This window comes from Macaca thibetana, chromosome X, assembly GCF_024542745.1.
Source record: "Macaca thibetana thibetana isolate TM-01 chromosome X, ASM2454274v1, whole genome shotgun sequence".
Taxonomy (NCBI): Eukaryota; Metazoa; Chordata; class Mammalia; order Primates; family Cercopithecidae; genus Macaca; species Macaca thibetana.
In genome coordinates this window covers 142725483-142751461 of record NC_065598.1, presented here as the reverse complement: position 1 = coordinate 142751461, position 25979 = coordinate 142725483, and the positions used below count along the sequence as shown (strand labels likewise).

At 36.7% G+C, this 25979-nt stretch overlaps 1 protein-coding gene across 9 annotated transcripts in view; it reads right to left on the bottom strand.

Annotated features, from left to right (window-relative positions):
* FMR1 (fragile X messenger ribonucleoprotein 1) overlaps positions 1-25123 on the bottom strand; it is a 38711-nt gene extending 13588 nt beyond the window's left edge. For 7 of the 9 annotated variants that reach the window (XM_050775187.1, XM_050775186.1, XM_050775190.1 and 4 more), the window contains exons 1-10: positions 24816-24926; positions 15075-15127; positions 11444-11537; positions 8679-8750; positions 8261-8409; positions 6971-7064; positions 6768-6884; positions 4416-4586; positions 4243-4321; positions 635-744 (exon numbers count right to left, since the gene is read on the bottom strand). In XM_050775187.1, the coding sequence (XP_050631144.1) occupies positions 635-744; positions 4243-4321; positions 4416-4586; positions 6768-6884; positions 6971-7064; positions 8261-8409; positions 8679-8750; positions 11444-11537; positions 15075-15127; positions 24816-24866 (990 nt within the window). In that variant the 5' untranslated portion in view covers positions 24867-24926. Of the gene's footprint in view, positions 1-634; positions 745-4242; positions 4322-4415; positions 4587-6767; positions 6885-6970; positions 7065-8260; positions 8410-8678; positions 8751-11443; positions 11538-15074; positions 15128-24815 lie in introns of all 9 variants that reach the window. The other 2 variants (XM_050775192.1, XM_050775185.1) reach the window with 2 other exon arrangements.
* Positions 25124-25979: the final 856 nt, after the last annotated feature.

The following is a 25979-nucleotide window of genomic DNA, read 5'->3' as shown; positions in this document are numbered from 1 at the left end:
TTATGGCTCTTTGAGGAGACAGTATCTTAAGAGTACTATTGCACAGAAAGGTGCATCCTCACCTCTCTACCCCATGCAAATACTTTAAAAGCTGCTACAAAAAGCATATATTTATGAAGATAAAAGGGTTATAGAATTTAAAGGTAAGGAGGATGGGGAAGAGATATTAAGCACAGAAATAAATTTAAAGCACACAGAATAAACACATATACTACACAATCCCCAAACTAAAAAAGTGAAAAGATAAAAGCCAGAAAACCTACGTTCCAATTTTGCCTTTGTCAGCAACATTAACATTTACAAAGTGCTTTAAAAAGCATTTATATATATATATTATTTTACTAAATTGTTATTAACACTCAACCCAGTGATGTATGTCTCATATTTAAAAATTTATAACTACCCATTTTAAAGATTAGGAAAAAGGAATTCAATAAAGTGACTAATCCAAACTCACAGCATTAGAGTACAGAGAGGGGCCATTATCTACAACTATGACATTAATTACAGCAGGCATGCTTGATAATCAGAATATTTGCATTTACTTTATGCACATATTAGAGGTCTTCAACATATCACATAAAAAAAACTTTTACTATTAGACAAGCCACAAAGTATTTGTACTGGAACATACCTCTTCTTGTGGAACATTTTTCTCATTTTCAGCCTCAATCCTCACCCTCACAACTCCTGACTTATCCACAATCTCCTGAATCAGCTTTCCGTTTTTTCCTATTACTTTGCCTAAGAAATAAATAAATAAAGTTTGGTTTTAAAAACACATACCTTAAAGCAGTAAGCACAGCCCTACTGTAAACTATGACATTCATATAGATAGACATTTTTATGTGTATGTGTACGTATTGAATTGTAAGATTTCAAAACCAAAGTAGAGACTCTTTTCAACAAGATGGTTAATCTGGTTTTCTGTTTCATTAGGACATCATTGTTTAAACTCCTTTGGTCAGGTACCAGAGTTGATTAATGCTTGCAAACTGATTGGGTAATTTTGAATTTTTAAGGCAGTTCAAAGATAGCCTCTCATTTTTGCACAAAAGGGTACGCTTTAAACTTGCTGGTACTGTGGTATGTATCATTCTTTCTGCAAAGTTCTATAAAAAGAATTAAGAAAAAAGGAGAGATAATGGGAAATATATTCACTTATTCAATACTTTCCATTCTTATCTGTACCTGATTTAAATCTGCTTCTTTGTCCATGGTATTTTCAGAATTCTGTATGGAAGGCACATTTATAAAAGATAATCTAAGTTTGAAAGTGGCTTAAGCAGCTATACATACATCCAAAAGGAATACAAATTCTTCAAGGTCAATGTGTTAACAGAGTATCACTCCTGTGCATTACTTATAAACTTTAGCAATGTATTAAAAAGTGAAGGGATTAGTCACAGAGTAAAAGATTAAGAAAACCCACTTTAAGGTAACTCAAAACCACAATGAAAAAACTTAAAACCAGTTTAAGTATTTTTCAGTAACATCTATTAAAACTTGAGATTTCAAGTACCAGTAAAAAATAGGTACTTGATCATTTTCCTTATTTTGTAAAATTCAATCATATACATTACTGGAAAATGGCTGCTTTCATAAGCATCATCACACATGAGTGTTAAAGCAAGACATTACAAACTTAAGAATTACTAACTCTAGAAATGTATATGTGAACTACATCTGATTCTGAGGGCTCACCCAAGGTACCTAAGTACCCTTATATTGGCCACATCCACCAAATGCTTGCCCTCACCATCTCATCTTCCATGTTTTCCTTTTTGCCTTTAAAGGCAAAGCTCAAGGCAAAGTTGGGGGAAAAGATGGAAGCGAAAATTTGCTCTGAGCCAATGCTAGATAAGAACTCAGTGAAAAGCCTTCTCACAAAAAATTCTTGTGGCTCTTGTAATCAGAGCATAGCTTTGACACTCTTGCCATGTGTGGCTGCCTCATTCACCCCTAGAAACTCTTTGACTAGTCATAGAACAGAACTGACACCATTAAATCAGGATTCTTGGTCTAGGTCCTGTCAATTATTTCTGCTCTTCTACAATGAAAAGGGGAAAGGTGAGGTGAGAGAAGCTACTTGGAGTCTTCACACAGTTTGATTGTAATCTGCAACACTTATATTTTCATGAATTAATGTCGACTTTAATAAAGATCTAAGTGAGTTACCAAAATGAAAAATGAGATTCTGGGATGTTTTTATTAAGATAATGTCTTAACTATCCTAAGTACTGTGTGTTAACTATAGCAGACTGGTTATACCAATTCATTCTGAGTGAGTGAAGAATCATGAAAAGAAGATACATTAGTGCATATACTAAAGAGAGTTTGTGAAAAATAGAGATCACAAATAATGCTGGTTGACTCAAACAAAATGCATGCAAAACTGATTATGACACCTCTCTAAAGATCTGCCTTGCCCAAAATCTTACATAAAATGCTTTCTGAAAATTCCCAACATTCCCAGTGTTGCAGTGGACCGTCTCTAAAACAGAATTATCTCATTTTACTAACTAGAAACAACAAAACAAAAACAAGGCTGATTTACTTTAGCAGTCTTTCTGGTTATTTCTGAGATCCTCTTCTTTCCAGGTAACCACAGGTAGAATCTACTTTTAATATTTAATAGCAAATAATCCAATTCTACATTACACACTTATTTCCAAATCCCAAAGGGCAATTTACTATGATTCCGTTCTACTGAAATGGAGTTGTTTTGAATAAGCTGAAGAACAGAGTCCCCTACTGTGTCCAGAATTGTCCCCTACTATATCTTCCCATTTAATTATCACATCAACTGTATGAGGTGGATACTATTATCACATTTGATAGGTAAAAAAAAGAAGTCTCAGGGGGGCTAAGACAGTGACCCACAGTCACACTGCCACCAAAGAATAAAGTAGGACTGAAATCCAGATCCAGCTCCAATGCCCAAGCACTCTCCCCACTACCATCATGCCACCTTCAAAACCAACTTTAATGAATCTGACACACAATTCTCTACTCATTTGCTATTAAAAAAAAAAAAAAAAAAACCTACCGGCTCTTTTTCCATAAGAATTCCTAAATTTACAATAACCTTTCTAACTACAAAAGGTATGCAACTGCTTGACAAGCTGTAAAGAAGAAAATAAATATTATTCATCACCCGACTGTCTTGAGATTACCACTTTATCTTGTGCTATGCATACATTCTGTACACATACAATTGGTATGCAAGTTACCTTAGTAACATTACAAACACATTCTCCAGTTGTCTGTAGTATACAGTTGAGCTAACACTTCTGCATTATATCCCTACTATTTGTACTTTATCTTCAAGCTAATTTTCTTTGGAAGATACCATTTCTAGTGTTTGTTAATGACAAGGAAGATGTTTATGATTCTATGCTGACAAAAAAGCAGGCTAAATTAGCATCGAAACTACGTAAACAGAATGTATGAGAAGTCCTTGCTTTCTTCTTTAAAGTTTCCAAAGAAAATGTATTACTTTATATAAAATGGCCATGATCTCAAGTTTAAAAGATAAAACACATATAGGCAGTATGTCCCAATTTTATTTACAAATTAAAAACATATGTAGCTTTCTTGATAAAACTGCACCTGGTTTTGATATGTTCTACTAAAGATATCTGCAGCATTTAGGAGTATTGGTGAAGAGCTCCTAAATATTTGCTGATACTCACGATGGTGCTGGTCATAAAACAGTACTCAAGTCAAAATGAAGAATTACTATTGACTTTGCAGAAAGTCCCAGAGACATTTGAAGTTTCTTCTAGCTTTGGAACTTTTTAGATTTAAGTAACCTATGTTCAGATCTTCAACCCTGAGATAATTAAAATGAATGCTATCATTTTATAGTCCCATGAGAAGGATCAAACACAAATCTACTTCAAATCATAAAGCCCCCAAATATCATTCACTTTGAAAAATTATTTAAGATATAAAAAGTATACAGTAAGGAGGCTGGGCAAGATTTACCCTTTCAGGTATTAGTAGGTTTGAATTAGAAAAGCAATCTCTTTTGAATATCTTCTGAAAATGTAACCTTTAAACATCATACTTACCAAATAATTTTTTGTATGCTAGAAGAACAGACCATATTTCAAAGACTATGTTTCAATTAAATGATACCCTCCAGTGAGAAAAAGTGGAATTCTATCACCATAAATAAACTAAAACATACCTAAACTTTGTTTTTGTACTATATGTCAACAGATACTTCTGACTTACCTACTAAGTTCCTTGGAACTTGTATGACATCTTCAGCAAATTCGAGAAAGCTTCTAGCTTTTTTCACTGCATCCTGATCCTAATAAAAGGGGAAAAGTTTTAAGACAAAAGATTAGCTAGCTGAAATACTTGTTTTGGGGAAAAAGGAAAAAACTATGCAGTAAAATATTTACCTCTCCATAAATATGAAATGTGCAGGTATCTTCATCTAGATCAATAGCAGTGACCCCAGGTACTTTTCTAGCTTGCTGAATATTAGCACCATGAGTACCAATAGCTAGACCCATCAGATCTTCTCTTACGATAAACTGTTCATGAAATCTCGAGGCAAGCTGCCTTGAACTCTGAAGAGAAATACACGTCTGATAAATACACTTTATCAACTATCATGACAACTGTATTGAGGCCAGCCATGTAAATTATCTTGACCCTGTATATGAGGGGTCTATAAATTTTTAATAGTTTTAGTTAAAAACTAACAGGTTTTAGAAAATACCTCTCACAGTCTAAGTACTTTTTAGGTTACTAAAGGTCTATGACATTTTATGTTTTTGTTAATAGGAAAGAACTTATTGACATTTTCCAAGGTAACTGCTGAAAACTTATCTGCAAGGCTGCCTTAGTTAACCAATGACATCAACAATATAATAACTAAGAAGCAGGTCAAATGTTCCCCAATAAAAACCAGCTCACTCGGTCTGACAAACTCAATGTTACTTATTTAGGTAAAAAAAAATGTTTAAATATCATCTTTATAGAAAATTTTATTCGCTTCATTTTTATTAAAAGGTATCAGTATATATTTTCTGGAAATAGTGCTATTTTTCATTAGGTACTGTGGTCTAAACAGTCCGCTGTTGTGAAATGACATTAAAATGATACCTCCCTCAAAACCTAAGGAATCAAAAATTGTTGGTACAGTAGTTAAACTGAATAATCAAAAAATGTCAAAAATTAAACTCTTAGTAAGTAAGCATCTGAAAGCTAACATGAGACCAGAGTCTGTAAGACCTTGTGATCTGGATCCACAAGTATGATGAGCACTTGTAAATATTCAGTGATGACAAAACTAAGTTACACTGACATCCCAAACTTGTGGATAATCACTGTCTTTAAATACCATTACCAAAATTTAGTGTTTAGTTCTAGCATGCCATTAATGAAAACCAAACGTATTAGTGGCTCATGTTGAAAAATGGGAATTTCTTATAGGAACATGTAAATCTCTTTAATATTAGTAGTGAACAAAGACAGACATGCAAACTAGTTTCTCATTGTTCAATAGACCTGATAATTTGAATGAATGAATATAACTAGTATAAATAATTTAAAAGTGCAATATCCATTTTTTTTAGACTAGAGTAATAAAATCTATAAAATAATTCTAGGACTTTTCAAGAAGTCATGTTTTTGGAGTCCTGGTTCATTAATCTGGTTCATTCTTTTTCATTGATAATTCACTGATAAATGGTTAGCCAAAAGTATAATAGATCATTTAAGAATAATTTGATGTTTAAGAAGAGGCATATGAGTATATTTTCATAATATTCACAAACAAAGTAAGGAGGCAGTTCTGGGCTAAAAGTTATGAGAGAATCACTAAAGAAACCACAAAATTGTGAACACAGGGACATCAAGAAAGAATGAGAGCAAAGACCAGTGAAACAGCCCTCCATGGCCTTAAGAAAAAACAAAGTGGCAAAAGGAGATTAAACTATTCCCCTTCTTCTAAGAGTTCAGCATCATACATCAAGTTGGCAGGTGGCAAATTTCACAGGGTTTTTATAAGAACACAGTCTTGACTACCTTTTCTCTTAAAATGCAGTTTGGAACTCCTTTTTATCTCTACTATTTCAAATGTGTGGTGTTTTCCTTCTAATGAATAATGATGAGGAACTCTGGAATTTGACAGTAATATAGTAGAGCTGGCATATTCTTCTAAGATCCACTTAGTTTCTCTAGTAATGGATGGACGTACCAGATAGTTATCAACGAAAACAAATGTATGGTGATGAAAACTATTGGAGGATTAATAGAAGTAGATAAAATGCACCTTAAGAGACGAAATAGTAAGTTAGGGAAATAGCCTCTGGCGGGAATCTGAAGACAGGAGTTTTAAAGAATGACAACCAATTAGAATGAAGAAGTTCTATATCCTTTTAAACAAAGATAAACATACATAATGAAAGGAATATGATTAGATATTTAAATATTCTCTAGTATTTTTAATGACAACATGTTATATGGAAGAAGCATTGCCTCATTTTATTAGCAGCTTTGATAAACTTCTAGTAAAAGTGAAAGGACCAGAAGTCCCTTAATATACATAAGCTGTTGCTGAATTTTGAAACCTCAGGCATGGAAACTTTAGTATGATTATGCTTTGTATAATTTTCCAACTATAGAACCTAAGGAATTGTTAAGAAGCAGTAAATAAATAACAAGCTCCCCATATTCAAGTTGTAGAACGATACAGTTATCGTTCCTAGGTAGCCTTACAAGCAGTGCTAGGGAAAGTGACATACCTCCAGCTGCTTACTAGCTTCTTCATTTCTCAGTATCAGAGACAACTTAGTGCGCAGACTCCGAAAGTGCATGTCAATCAGCATATGCGCTCGCTTTGAGGTGACTTCACTGATGGACTAAATGATTTAAATTAACAACATTATTATTAAGGCAATTGCCCCAGACGAATTAAACCAAAAATAAACAACTCGAAAATGCTCACCAAAATGACAAGCTGATAATTTTCTGGATCATAAGTTACAGAAAAGGCACCAACTGCCTTTTTAAAGTCCTTATGTGCCGACTCTTTGGCACACCTAGAAATTAAAAAAAAAAAAAAAAAGATGAATAATTACCAACTACTGACATAAATAAATGCAGATAGATTTACATGTGTAAGAATCATGGATTCATATTAAATTTGATTTACGCAAAATAAGCTATATCCATTTAGAAGCTTAGCTCCTTTTTCTGTACATCTCTTAAGTACAGCTTAGATTACCAAAGGAGACATACTCAGGGGAACCACTCTACACTACAGGTTTCCTGATTTCAGTTACATACAAGTCAGTAGTTTTCTTAAGTCAACTATTGAAAACTTTTGGAGATAGCTACCTACAGGGTAACTGATTTCTTTCTTTTTTTCTTGTCGCAGGCCTTTTTTTTTTCTTTTTTTTTTTTTTTAAATTTTTAGTTTTTGTGGGTACATAGTAGGTATATATAGTGTGTGTGTGTGTGTGTATATATATATATACACACATAGTAGGTATATATATTTATGGGGCATATGAGAGGTTTTGATACAGGCATGCAATATGAAATAAGCACATCATGGAGAATGGGGTAAGAAACTGCTAAACAACTTGAGGGAGAGAAGGAAACATATGAACCAGAAGGCACAAAAATTTACACACATACACAATCTCTATAAAAAGGGAGGATTTCTATATATTCTGAACTGCAATTTAATGTTCAACAACATGTCCAAATCAAATGTACTGTATTCACTTGATAAAATCTGCAAAAAAAAATGCATCTCTTCTATAGTCTTTAATCATTATTCCAGATCAAGGATTGTAAGATGAGATGACTTTTTAAAGCTTCTTTGGCTCTACTTATTACACATTTATCTGAAAACATTTTAGGTAAAAGAGAAAAAAACAGAAGAAATTATTTAGTCTATAATTTAGTTTGTGACTTATGACAGAATTATCACATTTGTTTGATCCATTTTTAAATCTTAGAATGAACAAAGTTAGTTTAGAAAACAAATGTACATTACGTACATCAGCCATGTGTGTAGCCAAGTAAGTTTAATCAAGTGCAAGGTTGCCTTGATTCTATAAGTAGGAAAAGCTAAATAAGTTTTTCCCCCACTGCTCTTGCAAACCAAACCATTTTTGCCAAAGTCCACCAAATTTAAAATCAATTTCTAGTATTTTAAAATTTATATTCTTTTAAACTAATTGCATATTACTTCCAAGTTCTCAGCATTTCTTGTGTATCAACTTACATTTGTCGTAAGTCTTCTGGCACATCCAGCTTGATCTTATGGAAAGTATCTTTTGTGGCAGGTTTGTTGGGATTAACTGATCTTAGACGTTCAATTGTGACAATTTCATTGTAAGTTGCATCACATGCTGCATATTCTATCACATAAAACTGAGAAATAAATAAAAGTCACTCCTAATTACAATTTTTAAAGTAAGAGTAAGAAGAGTAAGACGTTCTCCCTATTCAGTTATTTTAAAATAAATTATCTATGGGAAAAAATTTATAACCAACTGAAACATACTGAACAAATAGTGAAAACATTTTAATTACTCAAAATTAGATATTACTTCAAAATAGAAATCCATATGGAAATGTACAACCTGGGTTTAAAAAAAGGAAATAGTATAAGAAAAAAAATTAAATAGGCATTTTCCTACCTCACCCTTTATCATCCTCACTTTAGCTAACCACCAACAGCAAGGCTCTTTTTCATTTGCTCTGGAATACACCTACACAAAAATTACAACACAGAATATTTCATGATTAACATAATTTTGAAATCTGCAGATTATCAGACAGCGAGGAAATTTTCTTAAAATGCCCCTAGGTGTCTTTAAAATCACGTCATGTATCTTTAACCAAATTGTAACCCTGTCTATGTACCCCTAGGCAGAGATACATAATCAGAAACTACCTGAGATTGCTTTGAAGCTCCTCGTAAAAATCAGTTTTCCTATATTTCTGTTCTAATTCAGCAATAGTTAGTGCTCTGAAAATAGACGCTAATACAACCACACTTTCCTTGGGTACTCAGCGAGTTACAAAAATGTATCTCAAAATGTATAAACTTATTTTTGTTTTATTCTAGTAACCAAAAATTGACTGAAAGTTACTGACCATGCCCTACTGTCTTGTTGCTTCGTCACTAAATAAGTAAGACCACTGAACATTCAGCCCACTAAGGACACCACTCTGGCATTCACATCTCCTGGAACTAAATGGACAGATCCTTGGTCACTCTCTGGTCTCCTGCTTCCTCTCCACTAAAACGGACAACTTCATGGTGGCAATCCTCTGGATATCACCTTCCTGGTCTGTCACACACTGCAGATCAGTTCTTCTAACTCATCTCTTTGGTGACCACTTTAAAGTTCACTTAAGACGTACAGCATGGAATCTTTCATGAAGACCCTAACAAATCAAGGTTAACAGGAAAAGAGACAATAGAGTATATATGGAGAGAGAGACAGAGATACTCAGAAGCAGAAAACAGAAACAGGAAAGACAAGGGGGATGAGGACATGAGGCCAAGAAAGGTACAGAGTCTAGGGGTGACAAGTGAGTAAAAGCTCGAGCTTGCCTCCCTTTTACAACCAAAGTTAATGATCACACAATACAGTGACTGAATACAACTTAACATACCTTTCCCTCTTGCTTCCATCTTTCTCAACTACTCTAGCCACAGAAATTACCTCAGCAAATCGGTGAGGTCATCCTAGCAATGGTATCTCATTGGTCCCCATTTGTCAAGTGACCAAGCAGGGGAGAAAAAGTCCCTTTCATCTCTCCATCAAATTCTGGGTACTCCTAATATAGACCAAAGACCTGGGCCTTGCCTTCAGAGAGCTTACAGTCTCCTGGGGAAGTGGACAGCTAAGTATACAAAGTGTTTTTGTTCCCTATTAAGATCCCTTGCAAAACCAAGCCCAGCTGCTTAAACCTAGTAGAGATTGCTTACATTTTTGGAAAATAAATAACACTTTATCCTATCTCCACTTTAAAACTGTAGAGAGAAAAACACAGGCCTGGACATTGACAGACCTTCCCTGACTACTCTCTAAAACAGCAATCCTGCCCTATATCACCTTTCATTCTCTCCCTTTTTTTTTTCTTTGTTAAGACTCACATCTGTCACATTAGCTATCCTCACTGGAATGTGATTTCATCAAAGGCAGAAGATTCTGTCCTGTTTTTGCTACACCTTTACTACCTAGTGCAGCAAATAAGAATTCAAGCACCAGCTGGGCACGGTGGCTCACGCCTGTAAATCCCAGAACTTTGGGAGGCTGAGGCGGGTGGATCACCTGAGGTCAGGAGTTCGAGACCAGCCTGACCAACATGGTGAAACCCCACCTCTACTAAAAATATAAAAATTACCTGGGTGCAGTGGTGGGCACCTGTAATCCCAGCTACTCAGGAGGCCGAGGCAGGAGAATCGCTAGAACCCAGGAGACAGAGGTTGCAGTGAGCCAAGATTGTGCCACTGCACTCCTGGGCAACAAGAGTGAGACTCCATCTCAAAAATAAAAATAAAAAAATAAAAATAAAGAACTGAAGGACAGGACTTAGAACCACTCTGCCTCACCTGCACAAATGTCTACTAAGCCACATCCTTCATACTACAAATATTCATGGAACGGCAACTACTATTAACTAATAGTAAGGCATTATGCTTATTATCGTGGAAAAAAAAGAGAAGCAGCTCAAAATGGAGTATGTGAAAGGATACAAAGGAGACAGGATACCACACAAACTATGTAAGGCACTGTTAGTGCCTTAAATACAAAACCAATTTCTAATGGCGAAAGAAATCACAAGCACAACATTTCTGTTCACATGTTAGATCTCCATCACACATTTTGGTCAAAGAGCTCAATGGGAGATAAGCAGGTAGTTCACGATATGCCCTATGAAAAAGAGATTTTACTAATATGTATTAACTAAAGCTTGTAGGTTTTTAAAAATACACCAAGAAGATTCACTGCTACTTAAAGAAATTCTAGTATACTACTCTGTAATAAAGCATGATTTCTTTCCTGTGTAAAATTAACTTTCATAACCCATTTTGCTTACAATGGGGACACAGTTGTAAACAAACGACATATTCAAAGATTCAGAAATTAAGGGAAGGAGAAAAGAATTACTAGTGGGCAAAGGAACTTGAGGCAGTGACTTTCAAATATATGCTCTGAGTACTGCTCAAATAGCCAAATGTAAGCATCATGTATCATTTTGAATTATTAATAAGATGAGTCAGTCAAAAGCACATGTCCATTTCAACTGTAATTCTCAAAGTAATTTAAACAGTGTTAAACACAAGGTATCAAAAAAAAAAAAAAAAAAAAAACACACCCCACACACAGATAAATTAAATAACCCCACTCCTTCAGTGCTAAATGACTTTATGGCAGGGAAAACTCACCTCAACTTCATCACTTTCATTTATATCTTTATTATAACCTACAGGAGGTGGGAATCTGACATCATGGAATGGAATCTGCCTTTCAGGCTGCCAGCTGTAAATAAGCAAACATACAATTATTTAACATGCTTTTCATGTTTAACTGAAACAGTGACCACTCTGCCATCAACTTTTGGTTAAGCGTGACCCCTCTTTTTCTACTTTCAAGAAGCAAAAGCTTTAAAATCATCAGTTTTTGCTGAGTGGGACATAATGGCAATATAGTAACATTTCAGCAAAGTCTGCATGCAGCACAGCAGCCTACTCCCGTTTGGAATATTTCTCTAAACACAATACAGCAATATTATGATTTTCAAAACAAGTCTTCTTTCCAATAATTTCAACTTCTAAGAGCTTTAAACATAAGTCCACAACAGAAATTTCCTTCAATATTTGAATATTAGTACCAGTAATTGTTAGTAATATAAACATACTTCCACTTGCAGAAGAATTTTAACCACATTCCAAGGACCACAAAAACTGCCCTCTAATTCCCAAGCAAAATGGGGCTGTCAGCACATTAGCAATTCACAACTCACTTTTCCCCCTTTAAATTTTAGATCCCACGAGGTGGTCAATTCTTGCTGTGGGTAGCTGGATGCTGATCAGTATGACGTTATCAGCATGCACTGGGATGGTGGGGTCTCCTAAACCACAGAAACCCGATGGAGACAGCCTATAGGAGTTTAAGTTGCCTATGTTTTTAAATTTAAAATGATATTAAACAACTCTGAAAGATACCAAATTATTTTTTATATCCATAAAAATACAAAATATTAGGGCACGGTGGCTCAAACCTATAATCCCAGAGCTTTGGGAGGCTGAGGTGGGAGCACTGCTTCAGGCCAGGACTTCAAGAGCAGCCTGGGCAACAAGGTAGGACTTCATCTTTACAACAAATTATTTTAAAAAATAAAATTAGGTGTGGTGGTATGTGTCTATAGTCCCACCTACTTGGGAGGCTGAGGTGCGAGGATAGCTCAAGCTCAAGAGTTCAAGGTTACAGTGAGCCATGAGCATGCCACTGCACTCCAGCCTAGATGACAGAGTGAGACCCTGTCTTAAAATATATATATATATTTTTATATATATAAAATATTAAAAGACAAACTTTGCAAAAACGCTGAGGATTCAACTTCCGGAGCAGTCACATCTGGGTTCTTTTTGGTGTTCTTCATTAGCAGATACTGAGATATGTTCTATGCATAATGTCAATGCTTTACCAAAGAGCTTTCTTAGTAAAATTCTATTGAGAAAAGTACTCGTTTTTGTTTAAAGAAGAGCTGTTATATAAGAGGGCAAATGTTAAGTCAGAATTTGTGGAAATCTGATTAGGGCCTAAATTAACTAAACCCTCCTCTGAGTTATTATACATACCTAATAGATGTTACGGATTCATTGCTAAATTTGATTTTAAGGCATATAGTAATGTATAATATAACTTCTTGGTTCCAAATAAATAATTATTTTAAGTGTATACAGATAAAAATTCAAATTCTTTATTAAAAAATGTGAAATATGAAAACAGCTTTATGCTTTATGGAAGGTTTAGGAAGCACCTAAAAACAAAGCACCTAAAACAATATGATATCAGTAACAGGAGCTTCTTCCTGATTGAAAGGAAAGAAAGGATAAATACAATCTGGCATTCTACAAAACACTGTTTTCGTTGTTTCTAACAGAAAACCAAAAAGGAAACACACAAGGAAGAGCAAAGAGATTACTTCGGTAGAGACCTATTAAATCCTATTGATGTGCTCAAACCCAGTGTTGTATCGCAAACATACTCCATGAACACAAGTTTAAAAATCAATGATCTATTTCAAACTCCCAGGATGACAAAGAGCTTGAAGAGAAACTTTCATGCACATATGGTATAGGAGATAAATAATTAGAAGGTCCAAAGAGGAAATAATTTTAAGTTTATGGTAGAAATCTGACTGAAAACCAAAAAGAAGTGATCTGATAAATCAATGTATAAACTAGACAAATTCTTAAATGCATAGAGGAAATGAGTGTTTGCTTAATACTTTAGATTATAGACTACGAAAAACTAAAAGAGTAGCAAATAAAGACAACTCTCCCTTTATGGGAAACAGCATTTACCTAGTGATGTAAGTAAACAGATAAAGTGTATAATTGTAAGAAAAAAATACCCTCCAAGTTATCAAAGATTCCTCTGTTGGTATGATGCTGTTGTCTATTGTATGGCGATGGATACATGAAACGGCAAAGAGACAAATACTAAAACTTTTGGCTTTATGTGTTCAGGGAAAGGTATTCTATTATTCAAACTTGTATTTTGGTCTGTGATTATTAGTCCAGAGCCAGAAATAGGGTTAGATACTTTTGATCTTTTTATCTCTGTCCCCCTACATGTGTTTCAGGCATCTAAGGATACTACTTTGTCCTACTGCTAGCCAAAAGACTCTGCTAAGTTCAATTACAAAATTTGTTTTCTAGACACTGAAACACAGGCCTGGTTTTAAACTATTATTTTTATTTAGAAGCAAGATGTGTGTATCTATTGCTCAGTATGCCTGGGTCACATACTACATTTTAGCAGACATAATCCACATATCATATAATTCATCAATTTAAATGTACAATTCGATGGTTTGTAGAAGGTTTACAGTTATGTGTAATAATTATCAGTCAATTTTACAACATTTTCATTGCCACATACACAAAAATCCTGTACTCTTCAGCTATGGCCTCCCTACCAGCCCCAGCACTAAGCAATCACTAATCTACTTTCTGTCTCTATAGATTTGCAGCCTGCTTTTGATATATTATTAATTTTCTTGTTACATAAGAGCTAAAAAAAAAAAAAAAAAATGATAACTATTAACCATCCATCAGAGTTTAGTAAAAATCCTAAGATCACAGCCACATCTACACTTTGACTAAGGAGTTTATATGTACTTTACAATCTTAAACAGCTACCCTGAAAATAGCCTTTATTAGCATTCAAAAAATTTAGTCAAGAGACTTGTCTTCTCCAATAAAATGTTAACATCTATACTATTGATGCTTTCATACAGTTAATATTCCTAGGCCTATGACTGTTTTTATTTCCTCATCTAGCAAAAGAGAGCAGAAAAGATCAGCTACTGCTATTGCTGAATATATGAAACATAAAAAAAATCAGATAATGGCTAAACAGGACTGTTTCCATAAAATATACTAGACAACTAAAACCATCAGTTTTAGATTTAATGTTAAAGAACTCACATACAGCTTTTTAGCAATACCCATGAATCCCTTCATTGCTATCTTTTTAAAATTTACAAATATTCCTATGCAAACTTCCAGTTACTAATACACAAGAATCTCTGGTTTCTTTCCTCACATTCAAGGTAATTAAAACGTAAGGATCAATATCATACAATAACGGACCTTCAGGTCATTAGCAGAAACAGTCATTCCATTAGTTTAATACTGAGTTGTTCAGAAACTTCTAAGTCAGTAACATGAAGATCCATTCCTGACAAGCACTCAAACTAGACTTGAATTTTTAAAAAATGACGAGTAGAATTAGCATAAAATATTAAAGAACCTCATCATTAAAATTATGTAACGAGACACTTACTTGTTTTCAAATGCAACTGTTATTGAATCTTCATGAACATCCTTTACAAATGCCTGTGTAAGAAAAAATGTTAAATTAACTTGAGCTTAAATATAGTTTTTGTTTCTAGTCAAATTTTACAGAGATACCAAACGTTTTATGTGTTTATGAATAAAACAGAACTTCAAATGAAGGTCAGTTTTTGAAGATCATTTATTCATTAAGCACATTTATATTGCCACCTTGTATGTGCTACACCCTAAAGACACAGATAGCTAAAACACTAAACAAGAAAAAAACTGCTGCATAGCCTTCAACATCTCAAAAAATAGACAAGTATACTGAAAATTACAATGTGGTGGTGAGTGCAAAGCTGGATGTACATTTTAGGACAGAATTACTGAAAACTAAGAAAATTGTTCCAGAACCATATATCAGCCACATGTTGTAAACTACCTTTTTCTCCTTAAAATCTTAGAAGAATACCAATAGTCAATGATTAAATATAACCTCAAGTCTATATATATATATACACACACACACACAAATATACTAAACTTTCTTTAACAATCATATGCTGCAAACAACACTAAAAAGTCCAGTTACTAGAGTTGAATTAAGTTCTCAATCTCACAGGCACTTGTAGAAAAAATATATAAAGTCCAGAGGTTTAGATCTTTTAAATCTGATGACACAATTGTTAATAATCTACACAAAGACAGAACAAAATGGCCAATCATCAAGAATTCTTTAATCAGCATACTGTCCGTAATTTTACAAAATTAACCTTTTAATAGGTACAGAAAAGGAGAGCTTTTGTTTTGGACAATTAGAAGAATAGGACAAAGCATAAAGAAACCCAAAGGCTTTTTAACTTAATTCATTTTAAAAGGGCTTGGGGAGATTTAAGCTTCTTACTCAAATTTATTCTGTATGTGTTTCTCCCCTTCAGTGGTTTCTCCCTGCCTGCAGGACCATAGCCAAACTCCTTCTCCGGCCATAAAAGGCTCTACAGGAGTTGTCCTCCCCAGTCCCACCACGTCTCCAACTTTATCTTTCACATCCTTAGAGTTTGTGACCCAACAATGCTAAACTACTTGTGCCATACTCTGTAGTTTCTGGGCCTCTCTCCATTCCTTCTTTACTAGTTCTTCCCCTCTTTTTACATAGCTATCTCTTATTGTTCTTCCAGATTTCAGTTCAGATGTCATCTTCAATGGGAGAACTGAGAAGTCCAGGTTAAATTCCTGTCCTCTGCATTCTCATAGCATCCTATGCTTATCCCTACAATAAACTTACCCCACTCTATTATTATAGCCCATTTTCTCACTAACAGTAAGTTTCCTGAGGGTGGTGTCAGGTTTTACTTCATTTATGGTCATACTGCAGAGTGCCTAGTATGAACTCAGTGAGTAGTTACCAAATAGATCATTGCCTAAGAGGTTCCTATCCCAGCCTTAGGGAAAAGGTATGTGTGCGGGTGATGGCGGTAGGTTAATAAGACAAAGGAAAACATACTGAAGAAGGTGAGGTTCCTACTGACCCCTTAAAGGATAAGGAAGTATTAGGTAAACAAAAGAGAGAGGAGGATGGAGAGGCATTCCACTAAGCCTAAGGGGCAGCAGGCATAAAGGTTTAGACAGTGAGAAACAGCTGGGTTGTGGCAGAAATAATAAATCCTTTGTCAACAAAGAAGCCAAGACAATTCAATGGGGAAAGAATAGTGTTTTCAAAAAATGAAGCTGGGACAAGTGGATATCCACATGCAAAAAGAGTACGTTTCAACCTTTACCTCACACTACATACAAAAAAAAAAAAAAATCAATTAATATACATCAAAGACCTAAATATAAGAGCCAAAATTATAAAACTCTTGGGAGAAAACACAGTAGTAAATCCTCATGACATTGAATGTCTGATACACATAATGGATAGTGAGACGATAACTGGTTTGGATTAAGACCATTCTCTAACTTCTGTGTCCTCAGGAAATGGCATAGTTTCTGGTATATAGAAGATGCCCGATACATGTTTTTAAAAACAAATGGTTCAATGCAGATGTCTTGTTAAACAAACATGTCTGTCTTCAAAGGCCTGAAATAAAAAGATTCTTTTAAAAAATGAAACTTCCCAAAATATCAAATTAAAGCATACGGAGTGAAGCATTAATTAGCTGCTCTTAAGAAAAACTATGGAAGCTGAGACGAGGCCCTGGAAAACACTGATAGAGAAGCAACTTAAGCAACTTAACAGAGATACCAAGCTTCTTCAATAATGCTTAAATAAATAAAAGTAAAGCTACGCTAAAAGAAAGCTTCCTTATAATATCAAGGTGGACTATAATGGCATCCATATGTTGTGCTATACCCAACGTGGCTAAATAATTATTTTTAAGTTAAGCATGGGTATATATCCTTATAGTTACTGGTTCAAAAGGGGAGAAATCAACATTTTCTTACGATTTTGATCTTGGTTATTTTTACTCAGCTATATTTAAATGAACAATATTTTCTACAGCATATTTTGAGAACTCTAGCTTAATACTGCCAATGATACTTTAGAATTATTAGATTTCATAAGGGTTCATGCCCCAGTGCTTCAAGGGATTGTTTGCTGCACTATTACTTCAACAGAGAGGCCTAATTTTGAGTTAGGTTGCAGGAACTGGTCACTCTTAGGCTCTTATTTCTATAGGTCATAAAAATTATAGAGAATGGCAAAGAGGATTCTCCTGGCCCCCATTTCTCCCTTGTCTTTACAGGATGGCTAATAACAAATTAAGTTTGGTTTTTGGGGGTGCTATTAGATTACTAACTAAAATTAAGACACCTATTAGGAAGTAACTGATCCCTTATTTACAAAGAAGGGCCAACACTTCAGTGTTCATCCTTGTCTAAAGTTTTATAATGTTTATACATCTTGGCAGTAATTAACATTAGTTCCTTACTGTATGCTACATGCTAAAAATGTTAAGTCCTTTAACCAGCTATTAGAACCCTGTTACAGCTAGGTAAAGAAATGTTCTAAGTAAATCAAGTATCTATCCAAGACTACTGCCCTTGTCTAAAACTATGCTATCTGCCATAGTAGCCACAGGTCATGTGTGACTACTTACATTAAAATTAAATAAAATTAAAATCAGTCTCCAATTTACTCTTGCCACATGTCAAGCGCTCAATAGCCACATATGGCTTAAGTGCTACTGCAGTAGACAGAACCGATTTAAAACATTTATAAATGTTGGAGACTGTTTTCAGACTCATCATAAAAGCACTATAATATCAGCCTTATTACTACATTGTTATATTTTGCTTTTTTCTCTTTGCCTAAAAGTTATTGCCCAGTTGAATCATACTTATTCACCACATTTGCTTATTTCCTAAAATCAAATATTCTCTCAAAGGAGGAAGATCTGCAAGTGCTGTGACCATTCAAAAAAAAAAAAAAAAGAAAGAAAGAAAGAAAGAAAAAGCTTTTGCAGGCTCTGAATGCATTTCTAGATGTAGTGTCAGAAATGGTTTGAATAATCATCGGAGCCCAAGACGGCCACTGCCTTTGAGTTAATAAGGCTTATCTGTAAATGGATGCTTACATGACTTTTTCAAAATCAGTCATTTTAAGTGAATACAGAAGGTATATAATACCTTTGGCTGGTGCTTTAATAAGTGGAATAAAAGAAACTCATAGGTTGCCTTTGGTCTACACTTGCGTGAAAGACAAATACCTCCTGTTAATTCTAAGGTCTTTCACTAAATCTTCATTCCAACAAGGTTCCATCTTCCTGTTTCTCATCATAGTTTTTCCAATAGCCCCCTTTGGGCTCTATCTTTCCCCTTATCCACCACTTACCCACCCACAGATACACTCATACCTTTCTTCTTTGGCCATCTCCAGAGCACTATCATTCCACCTATCACCACCTTGGAAAACTGCATTTTCCTGTGATCTCTACCTATCAGGCAAAGCTGATGTCTGTAGAGAAGGCAGGTTGAGGAGGTTCCTGAGAGGTTTCCAAAGGCAGCAAATCGAATGAATTTGAAAGAACACACAGGGGAATTAAAGTGTATTGTGTGAGGGCTAGGGCTCTTGTTGGAGTCAGTGTACTTAGTGGTTAACGGTTTTGCTGCGAATCAGACCTACGTTCGAAATCTTGGCTCTAACACGTAATAGCTGTGAGACTCTCACCAAGAAGTGATCTCTGGACCTCAGATTCCTCATCTGCAAATAAGGAACTCGACCAGTCTCCCTAAGACTGTTGTGGGTAATGAAATTACACACATGGGGGGTACCAAATAAATGAGAGCTAAAGTAGAGAGCGTCATATTTTATAAGAGATGCAGAATCATAAATGCTTTTGCATTTGGAAAATGTACATTCCAACAAAAGCACACTTAAAAAAAAAAACTTTAAAAATTGGGATAGAAAAAGAAAAGAATGTTTCCACAAAAATACTTAATACTAAAAGGTTATTTAGAGTTTGGGAAGAATAAAAATGTGATGAAAATCTTGGGGTTTGAGAAAGGTGATAAAGTACAGTTTAAAAGAGATACAGGTTCTTCATCAGGGTGAATAAACAGGAAATAAATCATTAAGGGGTCCCCAGTTTACTGGCAACTGGGCCAAAGAGGTAATTACAACAATCATATTTACGAAAGTATGTAAAGCCTAGTGCTATCCATTCACACATTCTAATACCAGGACTGATAAAACAAAAACAGAAAGTCCATCCCTATTTGGGTAAACTCTCCCCAGCAACATCTCACATTCCTTCCCTTAGTAAAGTATCTTACAAACAGGAACCACTGCTCACAGGAGAGGATATTGTGTATTAAAGTTTCAACGTACACCCGACCAGCAATGAACACAACCACAACATCATCAGTAAGCTTCCATCATTTACTGAAGACAGAACATGTAGTGCTATGGTAATTCTCGTTAGGAAAAACTTACAGCATTGTAAAATATCCCTCCTAAAGAAAACCTGCCGGAGGCCGGGCCCTGTGGCTCATGTCTGGAATCCCAGCACTTTGGGAGGTTGAGGCAGGTGGATAACTTGAGATCAGCCTGGCCAAGATGGCGAAATCCCATCTCTACTAAAAATACAAAAAAATAGCCGGGCATGGTGGCACATGCCTGTAATCTCAGCTACCTGGAGGGCTGAAGCATGAGACTGGCTTGAACCCCAGAGGTGGAGGTTGCAGTGAACTGAGATCCCACCACTGCACTCCAGCCTAGGCAACAGTGAGACCCTGTCAAAAGAAACAAAGAAACAAACTAAAGAAACAAAGAAACAAACTAAAGAAACAAAGAAACAAACTAAAGAAACAAAGGAAAGGAAAGGAAAGGAACGGAACAGAAGAAAGGAAGGAAAGGAAGGAAAGGAAAGGGAAAGGGAAAGGGAAAGGGAAAGCGAAAAGGAAAAGGAAAGGAAAGGACACCAAGAAAGAAAACGTGCAGGAGACAGGATAGGGACATAAGAAATGTGATAAAAGTATGATGCAAACCCAAGGCTTCATATATAAAGCGAGTTATCATTTTGTCCCCATCCCCCCACCCCGTTGTATGGGGACACTAACAACATAAAAGAATAAACAGAGACAATAAACCTCATCAACAGTCCTTCCAACCATACCACATGTCCAGGACTTCATATAGGCATCCGCTACAAATTATGAGAAAAACACATTCTGCTTCATTCTGACCAAAAGACAACAGAGACATGTGCAAAAAAAAAATTATTAAATTAGTTTTTAATTTTTCTTGTGTGTATGTATTCTAACTTTTGAATACTTCAGTTTTATGAGTTCCCAATATAACAAAGGCAAATTTCCTAGCAGGGTCAAAGATTTCTAACCTTATCTTTCCTTAACAGGCATCCATATGAAGAAGTACAGCGTCAAGGTTCAAGAGCTAATAGCAAGAGAAGCTGGCACATAAACTGAATTATTTCATGATGGCTTTGTATTAACAGTAAAAAGTCATAATATAACATCGTAACTATAGTTATAGGATGCTAAGGCAGTGTTATAGCACAAAATACCACAAATCAAAGACCACAATGAAATTGAAAACTGAGCAGGAAATCAAACCAATTTCTTCAAGCTAAATTTCATCATTTCAGGAATTCAGAATCCTGACCCTTAATGGCCCTGAAACTTGGTAGTTAAGTCACTTACCTAACCTCTCTGTGCATCATTTAAAGAATGAGAATAACAACAATACATAAAATAAAGTATCAAAGGTAAAGCACCTAGAACAGTGCCTGGCACCTAGAAAGTACTCATCCCCTGTTAACTATTATTATAATCACGATCCCAATCTTCTCAGGAAGCACATTCCTACAGTGGGCAGAAATCAGAAACTCCAGTAATATACCACTGAACGTTGCATCTAATTAATAATTTGGAGGTTATCAGAATATTTAATATGGAGTTAGAAAAAGCACAGTTCAAAAGGGGAAAAATGATGCAGCCACGAAGATCCTAAAAACTAAAAAGGGCAATTAGACTCTAGGAAGGAAAAAAAAATGTGGTTGACCCCAATAATTCACTTCCTCAAAGTACAGAATAACACCTTTATGCAAAGTTATCTCAAAAAACTTCAGAGAAACCATGAGTGCAAGTTTATTTACTTTACGCAAGTTGATTTATAAACTCATAAATTTATATACCTTATGCAAGTTTATTTGTAGCAAAACTGATTTTACTACATTTCAGCTATGCATCTGAAATGACATGTTAGACCACTAATATCTTCATTAAAAATATCCTTTTGATTGTACACTTCACCATATTTAGCTGCTAGCTGCCATAATACTACTAACCAAATGAAAGTCTGTCCTCAAACACTGAACTTAAAAAATAAAGTATAATCTAACAATAAAATTACAATCAAGTATAATTATACCATATTACAATAAGGAATCAGAAATCAGAAGCTGTATTTTCAGAAAACAAAAAAGGTTTGTATCTTATGTCTCCAACATGTGATTTATCCATCTTCAGTAATTTTCATACTAGTACACAAAACCTACAAATCTTAGGATTAGGGCATTCATACTGGAATGATACGCATTCTACATTTAAAATGGAGTTAATTCATTACCATTCTCAACACATCAAAACTTCTAGTCCAAAGAAAACAAATTATGTGGGGCAGATGCACCTAGAATAAAGACTTTATTTCATCATTATTCACTTAGAAAATACTTTGTAAAGATTTTATGAGGTGTAAGTCAAAGTGTCTTCATATCTTAACACCTGCAGGGCACTGTAAAGTGGTACACGTGACCACTTATTTCTAAGTCAAACAAATACCTAAGCATAAAAGTAGTGGCTCTGGTGATTGCTAAATCTAACTTTTAAGTTTTTAAGAATAAACACCAGAAGATAGAGAGATGTCCTTGGAAATATGGTGGTTATGTCAGGCGAATCAAAGTCTGAATTCAATTATACTCAAGTTGTTTGTTTAGTTTTTAAAGCTTTTCTATCAATTTGATGAACAAGGTTCCTATTTCTTTTTCCATAAATGTAACACTTATCCACAGCAGTTCATTTTTAATTGGTTTATATTTCACATCTTTCCTGTCCATCCCACTGGACAAGTAACTCAGTTTACTTTTGCTTTACTTTTTAAACTCACAGCAAAATTATAAGTCATATAAAAATTGCAAGCTTTTTTGTTACAGAAACTATTTTTCCATCAGTACAGACCATTTGAGATTTTCTTAGAAATCAAACTTAATTAAATAAACGTAACAGCAATTTATCTGACACACACTTGATCAAGTATTACATTTCTCCTCAGGGAACTAAGGGGCAACCAACCTATTCTTCATTCACCTTCAAGTTAAACAACTTCGTTACAAAACGAAACAAAAAAGGAGGAAATTAATAGCAAAATAGGAGGTATTTCTTATATTCCAGTCAGTTTGCAAGCAAAATCACTGGAGCAAATCATAAGTTGCTGGAAGAGAACAGTAAGTACTTCAAGGCCATAATGTGCTACTTGCCCTCTGTGGTAAGCAAACTTTAGTGGCATCCAATCTAAGTTTATATCACAGATCAATCAGAATCTTGCTTAACCATTAACCCTTACTCACACATATATATGTATATATATTATAATTATTAGTGCCAGAAATCTAGTGACCAAAACCACTAATCTAGGACCCTGAACGATTCTACGCAAACTCACCAGAAGAAATTATCGATCAATGAAATTAAAACTTTGCAGAGTCAACTGAAACAATTTTATATTTATGAGAGTGTTAAGAACATAAACGTGGGGTTACCTTTTGCCTCCTTTTACAGCAAAAGGTTTTAACTCTGTGCTCAAAGTATGGAACGGTTTACATACTCTACTCATTTATGAAATATACTGATCTCCAAATGTCTTCATAAAATTGGTAAACACAGAATAAAGTCAATTGTTTATTTTCCTATAGCCAAACGTGTCCTGTTTGAAACATTCAAGTCATTCTATAATACATTTAAGAATTGTGCTGGACACTGGTAATAGCTATTTTCCAGGCTTCCTTCCACATGCACCTTCTATTGCCAAAATACTGTAGTAAGGTGGGATATTATTTCAAGAGGTTATAGACGTTCAAAAGGAAATGAGAATCTATAGATTAATAGATCTACAGCAACTACGTACCAACAAACGCACAACTGCTACATCAAATTTGTAAATCTTCTTTTTAAAACTGAAAGGTGTTAGTTGATCTGCAATGGTGTAACTTTATAAAGTACAGTAAACCCATGAATGCCTATATAAGGCCTCAACAACTCAGTACAATTCAGTCCACTGCAACACCACAAATTCAAAGGAAATGTGGTCAAGTTCTTAGGGGCACAAAAATATTTTCGCTCAGTTAAAAAAAAAAAATGCCCTATTTATAATATACTCTCAGTTAATTTCCTGAAGTTTCATGGCATATATTTAGGTCTTTGGAAACTTAAACATACACACAAAATTTTTAAGTAGCAGAGTTGCTAATGGTTTTAGACGCTGAAGCATGTGCATTCCTGAATTTATCCCGTTTAACAAAAAGGGGGGCGCGAATATTCACGATGATCAACTTCTTCAATGCATTGCTGGGCCATGTTCTGAAACTTTTGGTTCTAAAATCTCCTCCGAAATCCACAAAGAGAAGCCACTAAAAATCAGTTGCCATTGTGATTTGGTGCCGACTACCGCTTCTTACTACTCTTTCTTCACAGCCCTCGCCCAGAACAGTGGAGCTCTCCGAAGTCCCAATGCTAGACCGGAAAAGAGAAGCCAAAGGAGACCTGAAACCCTCTTGGCGCTGCAGGAGGCGGTCCGGCTGAAGCGTCCCCCGCTCCTCCACAACTACCCACACGTCAGGCCCGGATCCCGCTGGGAGAAGATATTTAGGAAAGGAGGAATAAGCCGTCGCCGTCACTTAGCGCCGATTTCGGCTCTTCCCGCCCGGCTCTAGTACCTGCCGCCGGCCCTCGCCCATCCCCATCTCACCCCGGCGGGGCTCGGCGCCGAAAGGGAACCCTCTCCTCGCTGGTCTCTCATTCCGATAGGCGCTAGGGCCTCTCGGACTCGGAGCGGGGCTCGAGGGTCTTCCAACAGGCCCCAAGTCCAGTCCTTCCCTCCCAAATAACATCCCGCCGAGCGTGCCCTGGCACGGCGCTTGGGAAGAGGGCCCCGGGCCTGCCTCCCGCCGACACCAAGAAGAAAAGGGAGGGAAGGAAGGGCGAAGATGGGGCCTGCCCTGGAGTCAAGTACCTTGTAGAAAGCGCCATTGGAGCCCCGCACTTCCACTACCAGCTCCTCCATCTTCTCTTCAGCCCTGCTCGCGCCGGGAGCCCGCCCCCGAGAGGTGGGCTGCGGGCGCTCGCCGCCGCCGCCGCCGCCGCCGCCGCCGCCGCCGCCGCCGCCCGCCGCCCGCCGCCGCCGCCGCCGCCGCCGCCGCCGCCGCCGCCGCCGCCGCCGCGCTGCCGCGCCGCCCCCTGGCAGCGGCGCCTCCGTCACCGCCGCCGCCCGCGCTCGCCGTCGGCTCGCCGCCCGCTCAGAGGCGGCCCTTCACCGGAAGTGAAACCGAAACGGAGCTGAGCGCCTGACTGAGGCCGAACCCTCGGCCCGCTGCGCGTGTAAACACTGAAACCACGTCACGTGATCAACGCTGTTCCCTCCCCCAGCGGGCTCAGCCCCTCGGCCCCGCCCTCTCTCTTCAAGTGGCTTGGGAGCGCGCGCATGCGCGCTTCTGGGAACCGTCCGGGGATTCGGGTCGAACGTCAGAGGCGCTGGCCGGGCGTGCGCGGGCTCGGCGGAGGGCGGGAAGGCTGAAGGGCGGTGACAGGTCGCACCGCCTCGCGAGGGCCGGAACGCCCATCTCTGCAGAGGTGCACTCAGTGGCGTGGGAAATCAAATGCATCCGGTTATCCCAGTTCGGCCTCGCTAGGATTCCCGGGGGATGTCTGGTTTGGTTTGGTTTGTTTCAAAGTAGCGGAGAGCCCGACTGAGCGGGAGGTGGAGTGGAAGGCGAGAATAGGGGTGAAGGATTAGACAGAAGAAGACTTTGAACTAGGAACGGTGGCAACCAGGGTGACCCAGGCTTTTGTGACCTGTAGAGGCAGAGGGTGAGGAGTCACGCCCTCTCTCACCAGATTTTGGGTGGCCCTGTGGAGACACCCTGTGCCCTTTAAGGGACATGGATTGAGTCAGGACCTCAAAATGTTAGCCTTTTCTCAGACCCAGCTTTGACCCACGTACTCACCTTTCCTCAACTAATTTTCATACTTTTAACTTGACCATATATTTTTTAAAAATTGGGTTAAGCACTTGAGGTTCATTTCTGCCCCTACTCTATGTGCACCCTGTACCAGAGGGTGGGGTGAACACGTGTGTAGCAGTCATGCGTCCTGTCTACAGGGGCCGATGCACCTACTT